This window comes from Hipposideros armiger, unplaced genomic scaffold, assembly GCF_001890085.2.
Source record: "Hipposideros armiger isolate ML-2016 unplaced genomic scaffold, ASM189008v1 scaffold_1292, whole genome shotgun sequence".
Lineage (NCBI taxonomy): Eukaryota > Metazoa > Chordata > Mammalia > Chiroptera > Hipposideridae > Hipposideros > Hipposideros armiger.
Window position 1 is genome coordinate 54,992 of NW_017732642.1, and position 12,800 is coordinate 67,791.

The 12,800-nt window shown below is 35.7% G+C and overlaps 1 protein-coding gene across 1 annotated transcript in view; it reads left to right on the forward strand.

Annotated features, from left to right (window-relative positions):
* The window catches only part of LOC109377110 (nuclear pore complex protein Nup153-like), an 89,567-nt gene that overhangs the window by 24,005 nt on the left and 52,762 nt on the right, over positions 1-12,800 (forward strand). Inside the window, exons 4-8 of the mRNA XM_019633368.1 lie at positions 848-1,084; positions 1,241-1,380; positions 9,181-9,300; positions 9,396-9,437; positions 12,502-12,554. Of these exons, the coding sequence (XP_019488913.1) occupies positions 848-1,084; positions 1,241-1,380; positions 9,181-9,300; positions 9,396-9,437; positions 12,502-12,554 (592 nt within the window). The remainder of the gene's footprint in view (positions 1-847; positions 1,085-1,240; positions 1,381-9,180; positions 9,301-9,395; positions 9,438-12,501; positions 12,555-12,800) is intronic.

Consider the following 12,800-nt stretch of genomic DNA (forward strand, 5'->3'; position numbering starts at 1 on the left):
AAGATAAGAAGGAATTTCTATCCACGAATTTGTGAAAAAAGAAAAAGAAATTTGTGCTAGTTGTGATGTTGCACCTCAAACTGCAAATGTTACGGTCACAGTACATGATAAATGCTCAGTTAAGATGGAAAATCATTCAGTTTGTGGGTGGAAGACATGAACAGAAACCATGTTCCAAGTGACGGCAGCGTGTTGTGCCAGAAAGCCCTGAGCCCATAGGCAGAGTTCAGCGAGAGGCCTCTTGAAATGAATGACCCCATTCACATAACTTTTATGACAGTATATTGTTATAATTGCTCTATTTTATTAATTATTCATCTTTTCCTGTGCCTCATATATAAAATAAACTTTATGATAGGTATGTATGTATAAGAAAAAGCATAACATATAGGGTGGCACCATCTACAGTTTCAGGCATCCCCAGGGGGTCATGGAATGTATGCCCCACAGAAAAAGGGTAGCTAATGTAAATTCTTTGGGAGGATATAAAAATTTAATTGTCGTTGTTTCTAGAGAGATAGACTTTGTCTTATAACTTAGCTTTGATTTTGTTTTTGATGAATGAATTTTATACTGGCACCAATTCAAGGGAAATCAGGAACCATGCACTTTTTAGAAGTTGGTATGTGACAACGGAAATGTATTTTGACACTAGGTTAGGTAAATTAATTTCAGTTAGTTGAAAGCTTTTTTGGCAAAATTGGACTTATAGGAGGCCTCAGCGACTGGAATTGAAGCTATATGTACTGTGTAGTATGTTTTCTCAAAGTGCAGACTGCATTTTGTCATGATGGGTTATTGCTTTTCCTAAGTTATATATTCATAATACTAATTAATTTTTTTAAAGATCACTCAGGACTTAATGCTTCAAATTGTTTACACATGGTAACGAGTCCTGCTCATCAGAGCCATTTGAATTCCATGTTGGAATCTCCTGTATTAGACTGTCAGCCCTCCACATCCTCGGCATTCCCGTCGGGCAGTTCTGGATTTTCAAAGGAAATGAAAGATTCTGCCTCTCAGCATGATGATGATAACATCTCAACAACTACCAGTGATTTTTCTTCAAGAGTTTCTGCTGAAGGTATCTTGGTATTTGGTCTTTAAAAATTTTAGTAGTAAAATTAAATTTCATGAGATAATATTTTTCTGCACTCAGATGTAATTTTCATTTTCTGTTCATGAAAATCTGGGTCTTGTAATTAGTGCTGTTACCATGAATTACAAATTTTTGTTTCAGATATAGCTGCTTCAAAGAACACTTCAGTGTCACTTCTGCAGCCCGTAGAGACTGAACATTGTCATTTGCTCTCACAAGGCACTGCCACTAGCTCCAGAAAACAAGCATTCAATGAATCTGTGTCTGGAACACTTTCCTCAGTGAGTACTAATTGGAGTTAATTCAATCACATTAGTTTTGAATGTTTATTGCTCATAATTTATCAATTGTGTTTCTGTGTGGTCAATTGGGAAGTCTTTGAGTCAGCTTGGAGATTCTCATTTTTATCCTGTCAAAACAAGGTACAGTGGCGCAGCAGCTCCTGTCAAAAGCCTAAAGTACAAAACACACCATATCAGGTTGGTTTGAATAGGATTGATAACCTTTTTTTAAAAAAATAATTGATAAGTAACTATAGGCACTGCAATAGAATTTTGTTTAGTTATTCTTTGGGAAATGATAGAAGTGGGTATTACAAACATTCTTTTCTTTTAGGGAGTATATGAACATGATTTAAGATCTAAGTGAACATTTTATACATTGGATGTGTGTGTGTGTATATGTTCAGTACATATGATTAATTCCCTTTTTACTTATTTTTTTATTAATTCCTTTTTAAAAAGGAAATTCAGGTACAAATTACATGCAAAAGAAATCTACCCTTATTAAAGTATTTCAATTTTATGAAACACATGCAGTTGTAACCGCTTTTGCAATTAAAATAGTGAACTAACATTTTTCATCACCCCAAAGTTTTACCCTGTACATCTTGATCTGTTGTCAGACACTTTTAACCTGTGGTAACTACTGATGTATTTTTTTTCCCCTGTTTCTTAAAATTTTTTCAGAATGTCATATAAACTTAATAACACAATATGTAGTCTTTTAAATCTGACTTATTCTACACAGCACAACTCATTTGAGATCAACCTGTATTTTTGCATATATTAATAGTTCCTTTTTATAGCTGAGCTATAATACGGTTTGTTTATCCATTCCAGTGTAAGGATACACAGGTTATTTTCTATTTTTGGCAATTGTGAATAAAGATGCTATTGACATTTGGTGTGAACATTGATGTTCATTTCATTTTGGTGAATACCTAGAAGTTAGAGTGCAAAGTCATGTGAGAAATATACATTAAACTTTATACTAAACTGCCAAACTGTTTTACAAAGTTTCTTGTGCCTCTTTGCATTCTCATCATTAATGTAAGAGTGTTCTGGCCAGCAGCTGGTGGTAGTCAGTTTTTTGTTTTCTGTTTTTTATTTTAGCCATTCTCATAGGTATGGAGTAGCCATGCCAACTTGTTCTTGTTTTTATATGCATTTCCCAAATGACACTGAGAATATTTTCATGGGCTTATTTGTCATCAGTAGACATCCATTGGTGAAATGCCTGTTCAGATCTTTTGCCCATTTTTTAAATAGGGATCTTCTCTTGTTGAGTTTTGAGCATTCATTACTCAGGGTATAAGTCCTTTTCTAGATACGTGTTTTGGAAATATTATTCTCCATTTCTCTGGCATATCTTAACAATGTATTTTGAAGAGAATTGTTCTTTTGATGACATTCGGTATATTGTTATGTTTTTCCTTCTATTGTTGTTGCTTTTGGTGTTGTATCAAAGACATTTTAGCCTTCTCCGAGGTCACAGAGGTTTTCTCCTGTGTTTTCTTATAGAAGCTTTACAGTTTTAGGTTTTAATCTAGGCCTGTGATTCCTTTGACATACTTTTTGTATGTGGTCTGAGGTATGGATCCAGAGTTATTTTTTTAACATATGAATGTCCAATTTTTCTAGTATCATTTTTTTTTTTTAGATTTTTTTTATTGGGGAATTAGGGGAGGGGAACAATGTTGGGGAATTAGGTGTGTTGGGGAATTGGGGAAGGGGAGCAGCCAAGTTGTTGTCCTTCAATCTTAGTTGTGGAGGGCACAGCAAGCTCAGCTCCAAGTCTAGTCATGCAGCTCAGCTCAAGGTGCTGTGTTCAATTAGTCGCAAGTGGGCATAACCACATCCCATGCAGTAGTCAAACTGGCAGCTTTGTTGTTAAGAGCGCACGGTTATCCCCTGAGCCACCCAGGCGGCAGCTCAGCTCAGGGTGCTGAGTTCAGTCTTTAGTTGCAGGTGGGCGTAGCCCACCATCTTGAACAGGCAATCTTGTTGTTAGGAGCACATGCTCTCACCAGCTGAGTCATCCTGCCACATGTTGACAGCTCAGCGGCAGCTTAGTTCGCATGCAGCTCACTGGCCCACATGGAAATCAAACCAGTGACCCTCTTTCTCAGAGCTCGCACTCTTGAGCAAGCTCTTAACCAACTGAGTCACTTGGCCAGCCCCTCTACTGTCATTTTTAAAAACTATACTTTCTCTATTGAATTGCCTTTGCACCTTTCAAACATCAGTCAACCATATTCTGCCTCTATTTCTGGACTTCCCGTTATTTACCATTGATCTATGTATTAATCCTTTTGCAAACTCTGAACTGCCTTGATTACTGTAGCTTTACAGTAAGTCTTGAAATCAGATCCTGTGAGTTCTCCAACTTTGTTCTTGTTCAAGCCTGTTTTAGCTTTCCTAGTTTCTTTACTTTTTCATAATTTTAGAATCATGCTATCAGTTTTCTACAAAGTCTACAGGAATTTTGATTGAGATTGCATTAAGTCTAAAGATCAATTTGGGGAGAATAAACATCTTAGCAAAATTGAGTTCTGATCCATAAAATCAATATGTCTCTCCATTTATGAGGTATGACAATTAAGTTTGCAAACTCATCTTAGAAAAAGTGCTACATACCTTATTGCTGAATAACATTATGGTCACCTTCGAAGTACTCCCCTTGGGAAGCTATGAACTGATGCCAGCACCTAGTCCAACCTTCAAAGCAATTTTGAAATTCTTTTTCTCAAATGGCCATCAGAGCTGTCATCATATTACCCTTGATGTCCTGAATGTCATCAAAAGGTCTTCCTTTCAATATTTCCTTTACCTTCTGATAAAGAAAGAAGTCATTGGGGTCCAGATTAGGTGAGAAGGGAGGGTGTTCCAATACAGTTATTTGTTTACTGGCTAAAAACTTGCTCACAGACAGTGCCTTGTGAGCTGCTGCATTGTCGTGATGCAAGAGCCATGAATTGTTGGTGAAAAGTTTAGGTCATTTTTGTCTAACTTTTTCATGTAGCCTTTTCAGCACTTCCAAATAATAAACTTGGTTACCTGTTTGTCCATTTGGCTCAAGTTCATAATGAATAATCCCTCTGACATCAAAAAAGGTTTGCAACATCATTTTGACTCTTGATTTGGACAGACAGAGCTTTTTCAGTCATGTAGAATTGGCTGACTTCTGTTGTGTATTTTGATTCTTTGCTTCAGGGTCACATTGGTATACTCATGTTTCATCACCAGTGATAACATGACCCAAAACATCATCTTACCTTTCCAAAAGGTCTTGGCAAACTTCGATTCTCCTTTGCTTTTGTTCATCGGTAAGCTCCTTCAGGACCAAGTTTGCACACACCTTTCTCATGCCAAGATATTCAGTTAAGAGTTTCCTAACTGTTTCTCTATTGATGTTTACTTGGCCTGCTATGCTTCTCACAGTCAGCTGACGATTTTGACACACAATTCAATGAATGTTTGCAATGTTTTCATCAGTCCTACTCATTACTGAGCGCTCTGACATCACTTCATCAATGACTTGTTCTCTCCTCTTTAATCCATTTGTACACTGTCGTTTTCTTCATGGCATTATCCCCATAACTTGAACTAACATGTCCCTGATTTCACTTCTACTCTTGCCAAGTTTAACAAGAAATGTAGTGTTTGTTCATTGCTCTAATTCAAGCTCATACATTCTGATGACAGCACACAAAAACACGCAGCAACAATAATGAATGCCACTCAGCAAGACACCGCCACATGTCAATAGGAACACAGCTGTGAGACATTGATATGCCAAGGTTATGAAACCTTACTGAGATATTTGTGCAGTCCTGCCAATGTAAGTGCACCATGGCAAGTTTGCAGACTTAATTGGCAGACCTTCATACTTAGGTCTCTACAAATTTCTACCAATGTTTTGTAATAGTCATCACACAGGCCTTGGACATATTTTGTTAGTTTTATACCTATAAGTAGCCTGTTCAATGAATTGAATTTGTACTAAAAATACCTTTTAACAAAGAAAACTTCAGGGCCAGATAACTTTCCATGAGGTTCTACCAAACCTTTAGGAAAGTAATAATACCAACTCTCCACAACTTTTCTGTATACTTCCCAGCACATTCAGGAACCAACATTATCCTGATGGTTAAATCCAAAAACATTATAAGAAAGCTACAGACCAGTATATCTCATGAATTACAGATGGAAACATTCTCAACAAATATTTGCAAATTGAACCCAGCATATATAAAAAGTGTATTAGATCATGGTCACGTGGAGTATGTCCTGGGAATGTAAGGTTAGTTCAGCATTTGAAAATTGATGTTATCTACCATGTAAATAAAGTAAAGAATAGAAACTACATGAACATCTCCACAGATGTGTAAAACACATTTGACAAAATCCAACATCTATTCATGATAAAAATTTTCAGCAGAACTAGGAACAGATAGGAACCTCCTCAACCTCATAAACTGAGTCTACAGAAAATCTTCAGCTAGCATCATACTAATGGCAAAAGACTGACTACTTTCCCCCTATGATTAGAAAGAGAACAAGGATGTGTGCTTTCACTACTACTGTTAAATGTACTGCTGGTCCTAGCTAATGCCAGAAAAAAGAAAAACAGAGCATACATATTGGGAAGGAATGAAATTATTCTTAGTCATAGGCAAAGGGATGATCTACATAGAAAATCTGAAGAAACTACAAGAACTTCTAAGTCGATTTAGCAAGGTCGCAGAATACAAAGTCAATATAACAAAATGAGTTATGTTTACATATATACATTAGCAGAGAACAATTGGAAATTGCCAGCTTTCTTTTTGTATTAGTTTCAGGTATACAAAACAATGTAATAGTTATACATTTCACCCCTCACAAAGTGATAACCCTCCTCCCCCAATCTTTTGCCCCTCTGACCTTATATATATCTATTACAATTCCATTAACTCTATTTCCTGTACTATACTCCATATCCTGTGAATATATATATATATATATATATATTATATTGTAGTTTACATACAATATTATTAAATAATACCAATTTAAGGTAAACTGCAGCAATCTGTTTTGTCCTAAGATTTTCTTCAAGGTCATAAAAATTCTGTTTTGTATATGTGTTGCTATGGTGCTTACATTCCAGATTTTGACATTTTATTTTATTTTATTTTATTTTAATTGGGGAACTGGGGGAGGGGAACAGCGTTGGGGAATCGGGTAAGGGGAACAGACAAGTTGCTGTCCTTTTGTTCTTCAGTCTAGTTGTGGAAGACGCCGCTTTACTGGCCCATGTTGGTATTATGATCATTGCGCTCTTCCCAGCTTGAGGCAGTGGGTCGCCGACCATTGGATGGCTGCTGACAGTGGCTCATGGTGGCTCACAGCAGCTCATGGCAGTTCTCGCTGGCTGCCAGCCGCCATCTGCCATCCGCTCACGCTGGCTGCTGGTCCCTCATGGTAGCTCACAGCAGCCCACTGCAGTCCCACTGCAGCCTACGCCATCGCTGCCACTCTCAGCAGCCCAGCTCCAGGTCGAGCTGTTGTTCACCATCTTAGCTGTAGAGGGTGCAGCGTCACTGGTCCATGTGGGAACCAAACCGGCAGCTCTACTACTCAGCGCTTGCACTCCCAAGTCAGCTCTTAACCAACTGAGCCACTCGGCTAGCCCCCCAGATTTTGACATTTTACAGATTGAGGAGTAATAATATTTTAAGCCTGTAGGCTTTTGATTAGAGAAATTGTGTAAAGATGAAAATCTATGACAGACATAAAAATTACATAGGAAAAAGTATATTTGAATATTTGCCTTCTCTTTAGAGTGTTTCTTGTTTTCCTGAATAGAGTTTGCTTTCATAAATAGTTAACAGTAATTATGAGTCTTATTTCTGAGTGTGTTGATGAAGGGCAGTATTTTATTTCAGAAAATGTTAACTGGATCTTGGAGTCACACAGGAAGGTTTTTCTAAAGCTTAAAAAATTTTTTTACAGTCAAAATAGTTCAGCATGTTAGTAGAAGATAAGATGATGCAAACCCATGATTCATAGGCTAATCCCAATTCAAGTCTATTTCTGCTACTTCCTCCTTTATTTTGTATATTTAACAATATTATATATTATATAATATTCCTTTTTAATAGTTTCAGGTCTACCAAACGATGTAATAGTTAGACATTTACACCCCTCACAAAGTGATATACCCCTCCTCCAATCTGCTACCCCTCTGATATCGTATATAGCGGTTACAATTCCATAAACCGAGCGTTGCTAGATGGGAGGGGCATGGAGATAAGAGAGGTGAGGGATTAGAAGCCACAAATTGGTAACCATACTATTGCCACAGGGATATGAAAGACAGTTTGGGGAATCAAACCCTATACTTTTTAACTCTGAGTCCTGAGATACCATAACAGTCATTCTCAACACAGGCTTCTAGATGTGTATTGTTGGCATTTGGGATGAATCGATGCTTTTTCTTTTTTTCCTAGGATGTTAGAGTGGAAAGGTATATTAAAGATTCTCTATCTCATTTTCATTTTACAGAATTGTAAAGTAAGGCCCTGAGAGTGGCCAGTACAATCCAGTGACAGGACAGACTGTCACGTTTTCCTAGAAGATTTTGATGTGCCTCATTTTAGTCAAAGGCTCTGGTCTGAACAGCAATCCTAAATGGGCACCAAATTCTTAACCCTTTTGCCGTGATGTTTGTTCATTTATATCCAAATGAATATATCCAAAATTGTTATGCATAAAAATAATGTCATTTATATACAAAGCAGCTCAAGTTGTTATTATTAAATGCATAAAATAGTTAAAATATCAACTTTTTGTGTGTGTGGATGTCTGACACATTTTGGGGGAAAAAACTTGAAATCAATTAATGCAGTGAAAGAGTTAAGTAATGTAGAATATTACAGCTATTCTGAAAATATAATGAATATTTGGTTTCAGGTAGAGAAACATTATTTAAAGCAGTTATGGTTCAATTTTTCAGATGTTATGAGCTCATTGTAGAAACTGGGTTGTAATTTGATTGTCATACTGTATCTTTTTTATATTGAGCATTACCAAACCACTTTGACTCGTGGTAGTCACTTCGTTATTGAAATGTTGTAATGCATTTTTGAGAAAATGAAGCGTTTTTATTGGAATTTGTAAACATTGTATTTTAAAGGGTATTTGTCTATTCTTTACAAGGCTGTATCTCTAACTCCAATTTTAAGAAATCTAAAAACCCATCTATTATAAAAGAGCCTGTATATTTAAATTTTTTTCTATTAAAATTTGTGAAACAAGTCCATTTAAAATTTTTAATTTCCATTGCAGTAGAGTCTGCAGTCTCTTTGTTTAGTTATCTTGGAATTTACAGTAATTAAATACTATTTAATACCTGGAATAACTAATATTTTTATGCCATTCTTCTTAATCCAGTGTTCTTTGATCGAACTATAAGGGATAAGCAGATCAAGGTAATGCTAGAATATTCTACCAGTTATCTCAGTTTTTTCCATTTAACATACTCATAGCTGGCAGATCTGTAGAGTGGTGCATGCTCTCTTACCATATTTTTCTAATTGTAAAAGCGATGTCTCGGCCAGACAGGTGGATTTTCAATAAACACATAAAGAAAAAAGGATGAATATATGATTAATGACACCACCCAGGGATAAATTGCTGGTAACACATTAATCCTGTTTCATAGGCCATCCATTTTGTTATGTAAATATTTTCCTTATCTGAAAATGTGCTTTGGAGTTCATAGTTACAACAGATAATACAAGGTTTGCTTTCTAGGTACCAGTCAGAAGAGAGATGGAAGCTCAGCAACTCAATGAACAATCCTGTGGTTTGATGAGTTCAACAGCTCAGCAAATGTTATTGCAGTGTTTAGAAAAGATGTCAAGTCCATTGCTGGTAAAATTTTTAAGATCACAATTAATTGCAGGAGTGCTTCAAAATTTGAGTTTAGTGGAAAAATCTTAATTTTGTTATCATTTCAATATTTACAGGACGCCAAAAGAATTCCATGTGTTTCTTCTCCACTGAATTCTGTAAGTTGATTTTTAAATTTTTTACACAGTTTATTTTTATATATTAGTGATGAAAGTCCTATTATTTACAATTTGACATCTATTGTAATAGTATTTTATTTTTCAGCCTCTTGATAAGAGTGGTATAGTTACCACCACAGATTTTAGGGTCAAAAGGGAAAAGGCATGACTTCTTTAGCATTTATTTATGTAAATTTTGAGGAATTTTTTGTTATTTATTTTTAAGTTAGCAAATACACGAACTGAATTTAGTTGATAGTCATTAGAAAACATGAATGAAAAAAATAACATTTTTTCCTTGACATTTTTCCTCTTGTGAGCGCCTTACTTAGCATAAAGCTGTATATGTGGTAGATGCTCATTCAGTATTTTGGATTTTCTTTTTTTAATTAAAGTTTATTGGGGTGACAATGGTTAGTAAAGTTACATAGGTTTCAGGTGTACAATTCTGTAATACATCATCGATATATCACATTGTGTTCACCACCCAGAGTCAGTTCTCCTTTCATCACCATATATTTGGTCCCTTTTACCCTCATCTACCACCCCTCTCCCCCCTTACCCTCTGGTAACCACTACACTATTGTCTGTGTCTATGAGGTTTTGTTTCTTTGTTTGTCTTGTTCCTTTGTTGTTTTCAGCTTTATAGCCCACATTTCAGTGAAATCACATGGTCCTCGATTTTTTCCGTCTGACTCCTTTAGCTCAGCATAATAATCTCAAGATCCATCCATGTTGTTGCGAATGGCACTATTTCATCTTTTCTTATGGCAGAATAGTATTCCATTGTGTGTGTGTGTGTGTGTGTGTGTGTATACCACACCTTCTTAATCCAGTCATCTATGGAGGGACACTTTAGATGTTTCAATGTCTTGGCCACTGTAATTAAAACTACAGTGGACATCTGAGAACATATATCTTTACGGATAAATGTTTTCAGATTTTTTGGGTATATACCCAGGAGAAGGATTGCTGGGTCATATGGTAATTCTATTCTTAATTTTTTGAGGAACCTCCACCCTGCCTTCCATAGTGGCTGCATCAATCTGCATTCCCACCAGCAGTGTATGAGAGTTCCTTTTTTTCCACAACCTCTCCAACACTTGTTATTATTTGTCTTGTTGATGATAGCTATTCTAACAGATGTGAGATGATAGCTCATTGTGGTTTTCATTTCCATTTCTCTGATGATTAGTGATGTTGAGCATCTTTTCATATGTCTATTGGCCATCTGTATATCCTCTTTGGAGAAATGTCTATTCAGGTCCTCTGCCATTTTTTAATTGGATTATTTGTGTTTTTTTGTTGGCATTCCCTACTTGAGCATCTTGACAATCTTTAGGAGTAACTATTACCTTTGAATAAAGAGAGGAGTGAACAGAGCTTGAAGTGTTTAGTAACCAGATATTCACTGAACTAAAGTGCTCGCTGAATGTAGTTATCTTTGTAAACTTTTCTCATTAACAAACATGTCAGTCTGTTGTGTGTGATAGATTTCAAATTGGCATATCATCCATCAATCAGCCCAAAATACTGTTTCAAGATAGCAGAACTAATAAAAAATAGAATATAGATTATGTATTGATAACAATTTTTATTAGCATATTATTCTATTTTGTTAAAATTGTCTTTGAGGGTTACTGTGGGAAAAATAAATGCTCGATAGCCAGGATTAAAAAGGTGTATTTTTTGTTAGTTATATTTGTGGCTGGTTAAGTGTCCTTCTGGGGAAGCAGATCCCTAGATCCTTACGTGTGGAAGCTTTTATTACAACACCATGTTCCCCAAGAGTGACGGATTAAAATTATAATAATTCTCTGAATAATGTGGGGATTGTATGCAAGATATTGATGAAATATAATTAATTTTACTGAAATTCAAATGCAGAGAAAAAATTAAAATTGAGTTCCTTCTTGGAATAGTGTTGCTTCTCAATTTTTGGAATAACCTAGATGTTTGGAATCAGGCAAGAGGGAATCAGTCCATTATTAGTTGCTGTGATATGATTAATACAGCCCATTCGCTGCTTTTCTCAGACTACTGTTTTATATCAGATTTCTTTAAAATAAGTTTTTAAAATGGTGCCAGTATAGATGTTGTCATGAGTAAAAAATTTTATAAACAGCTGGGTGTAGCACCAAAAGCATTTTATTATTGAGTGTTAGAAAGTATAAGGGACAAAACACAACATTATAATATAGTTCATGGTTCACGAATGTAGTCAGAAGCATCTTCAAAACAGACTATCTCACTGAGTTGTAGGATCACACTTGTAGTGAGGACTTAAGGAAAAGCTAGTAACCCTCAGAGTTTTTGCCCTGAAACCAGTGCTGTTCACAGCTGCTGCTGAGTGACAGGCCTGTATTCCTAGCATTACAGTCTGTGGACAGAGAAGAAGTTCTTGGCTTCAGAGTCATCTGAAACCCACATTATTTTACTGTGTTTCCATGTAGCAAGAGACCGTTGACAAAACACTTGTGTACGTAGATAACACCAGTTCCTGCTAAGCTTTGGAATTCTTAATAGTGCTTTATGAATGAGATTTCAATAGTAAGACTTTTGGTTTGGTTTTTAAATCACAGTAGAGGAATATTAGATTGGAGAAACTTTGCTCACATTTTTAGCCATTGAAATATTTTCCTAGCTAATGTAAAGGTGTCTTATTTGCAGCTGCAGAAAATTTACATTCCTTTTCATGGAGGAACTCCTAAGTTTCAGAGAATCATTTCAAAAGGAATATCTTTGTAAATTTGCTTGTATTTTAATAGGCCATAACAACGGATAAGTAAAAGCCTTGTTGTGTTTGGCAGTGTATTAAGTTTGGATACTACCATTTTATTTAAAGTACAGTTGTACTCTGTGACATTTCATATGTATGTAATTACATTTTTATTCTTGTTACACATTCAGAAGGCAGGGCATTAGTTGCCAATTTTATGATTCATTAACTGAGCATCATGAAATTCCTGATTCCAAATATTAAAACTCACAGAGAAAAGGGTGGTGTTATGAAAATGAAAACAAATAAGCAAGCATTTAAATATAGTGTGTTCATTTTTTCTAGACCGGAAATGAAACAAATACACCACCAGGACAAAGTAGAGAACAACAAGAAAGGTAATGTCATCTTTATAGATAGTTACTAGGTTGTCGGAAAAGTCATGATGTATTTTGTCTATGTTTTTCAAAGGTCATTTATTTATATAAAGAACAAAGATCAATCAGTGATATATTGCCCATTTTGTTCAATAACCTTTTGCCATCTTCCAATGAGCTTCATAGTTCCTCATTCATAGAAAGACCTGTCTTTATTTGCAAAAAAACTGAACAAGGTGCTGATTTACAGCCTCATCTGAATTGAAT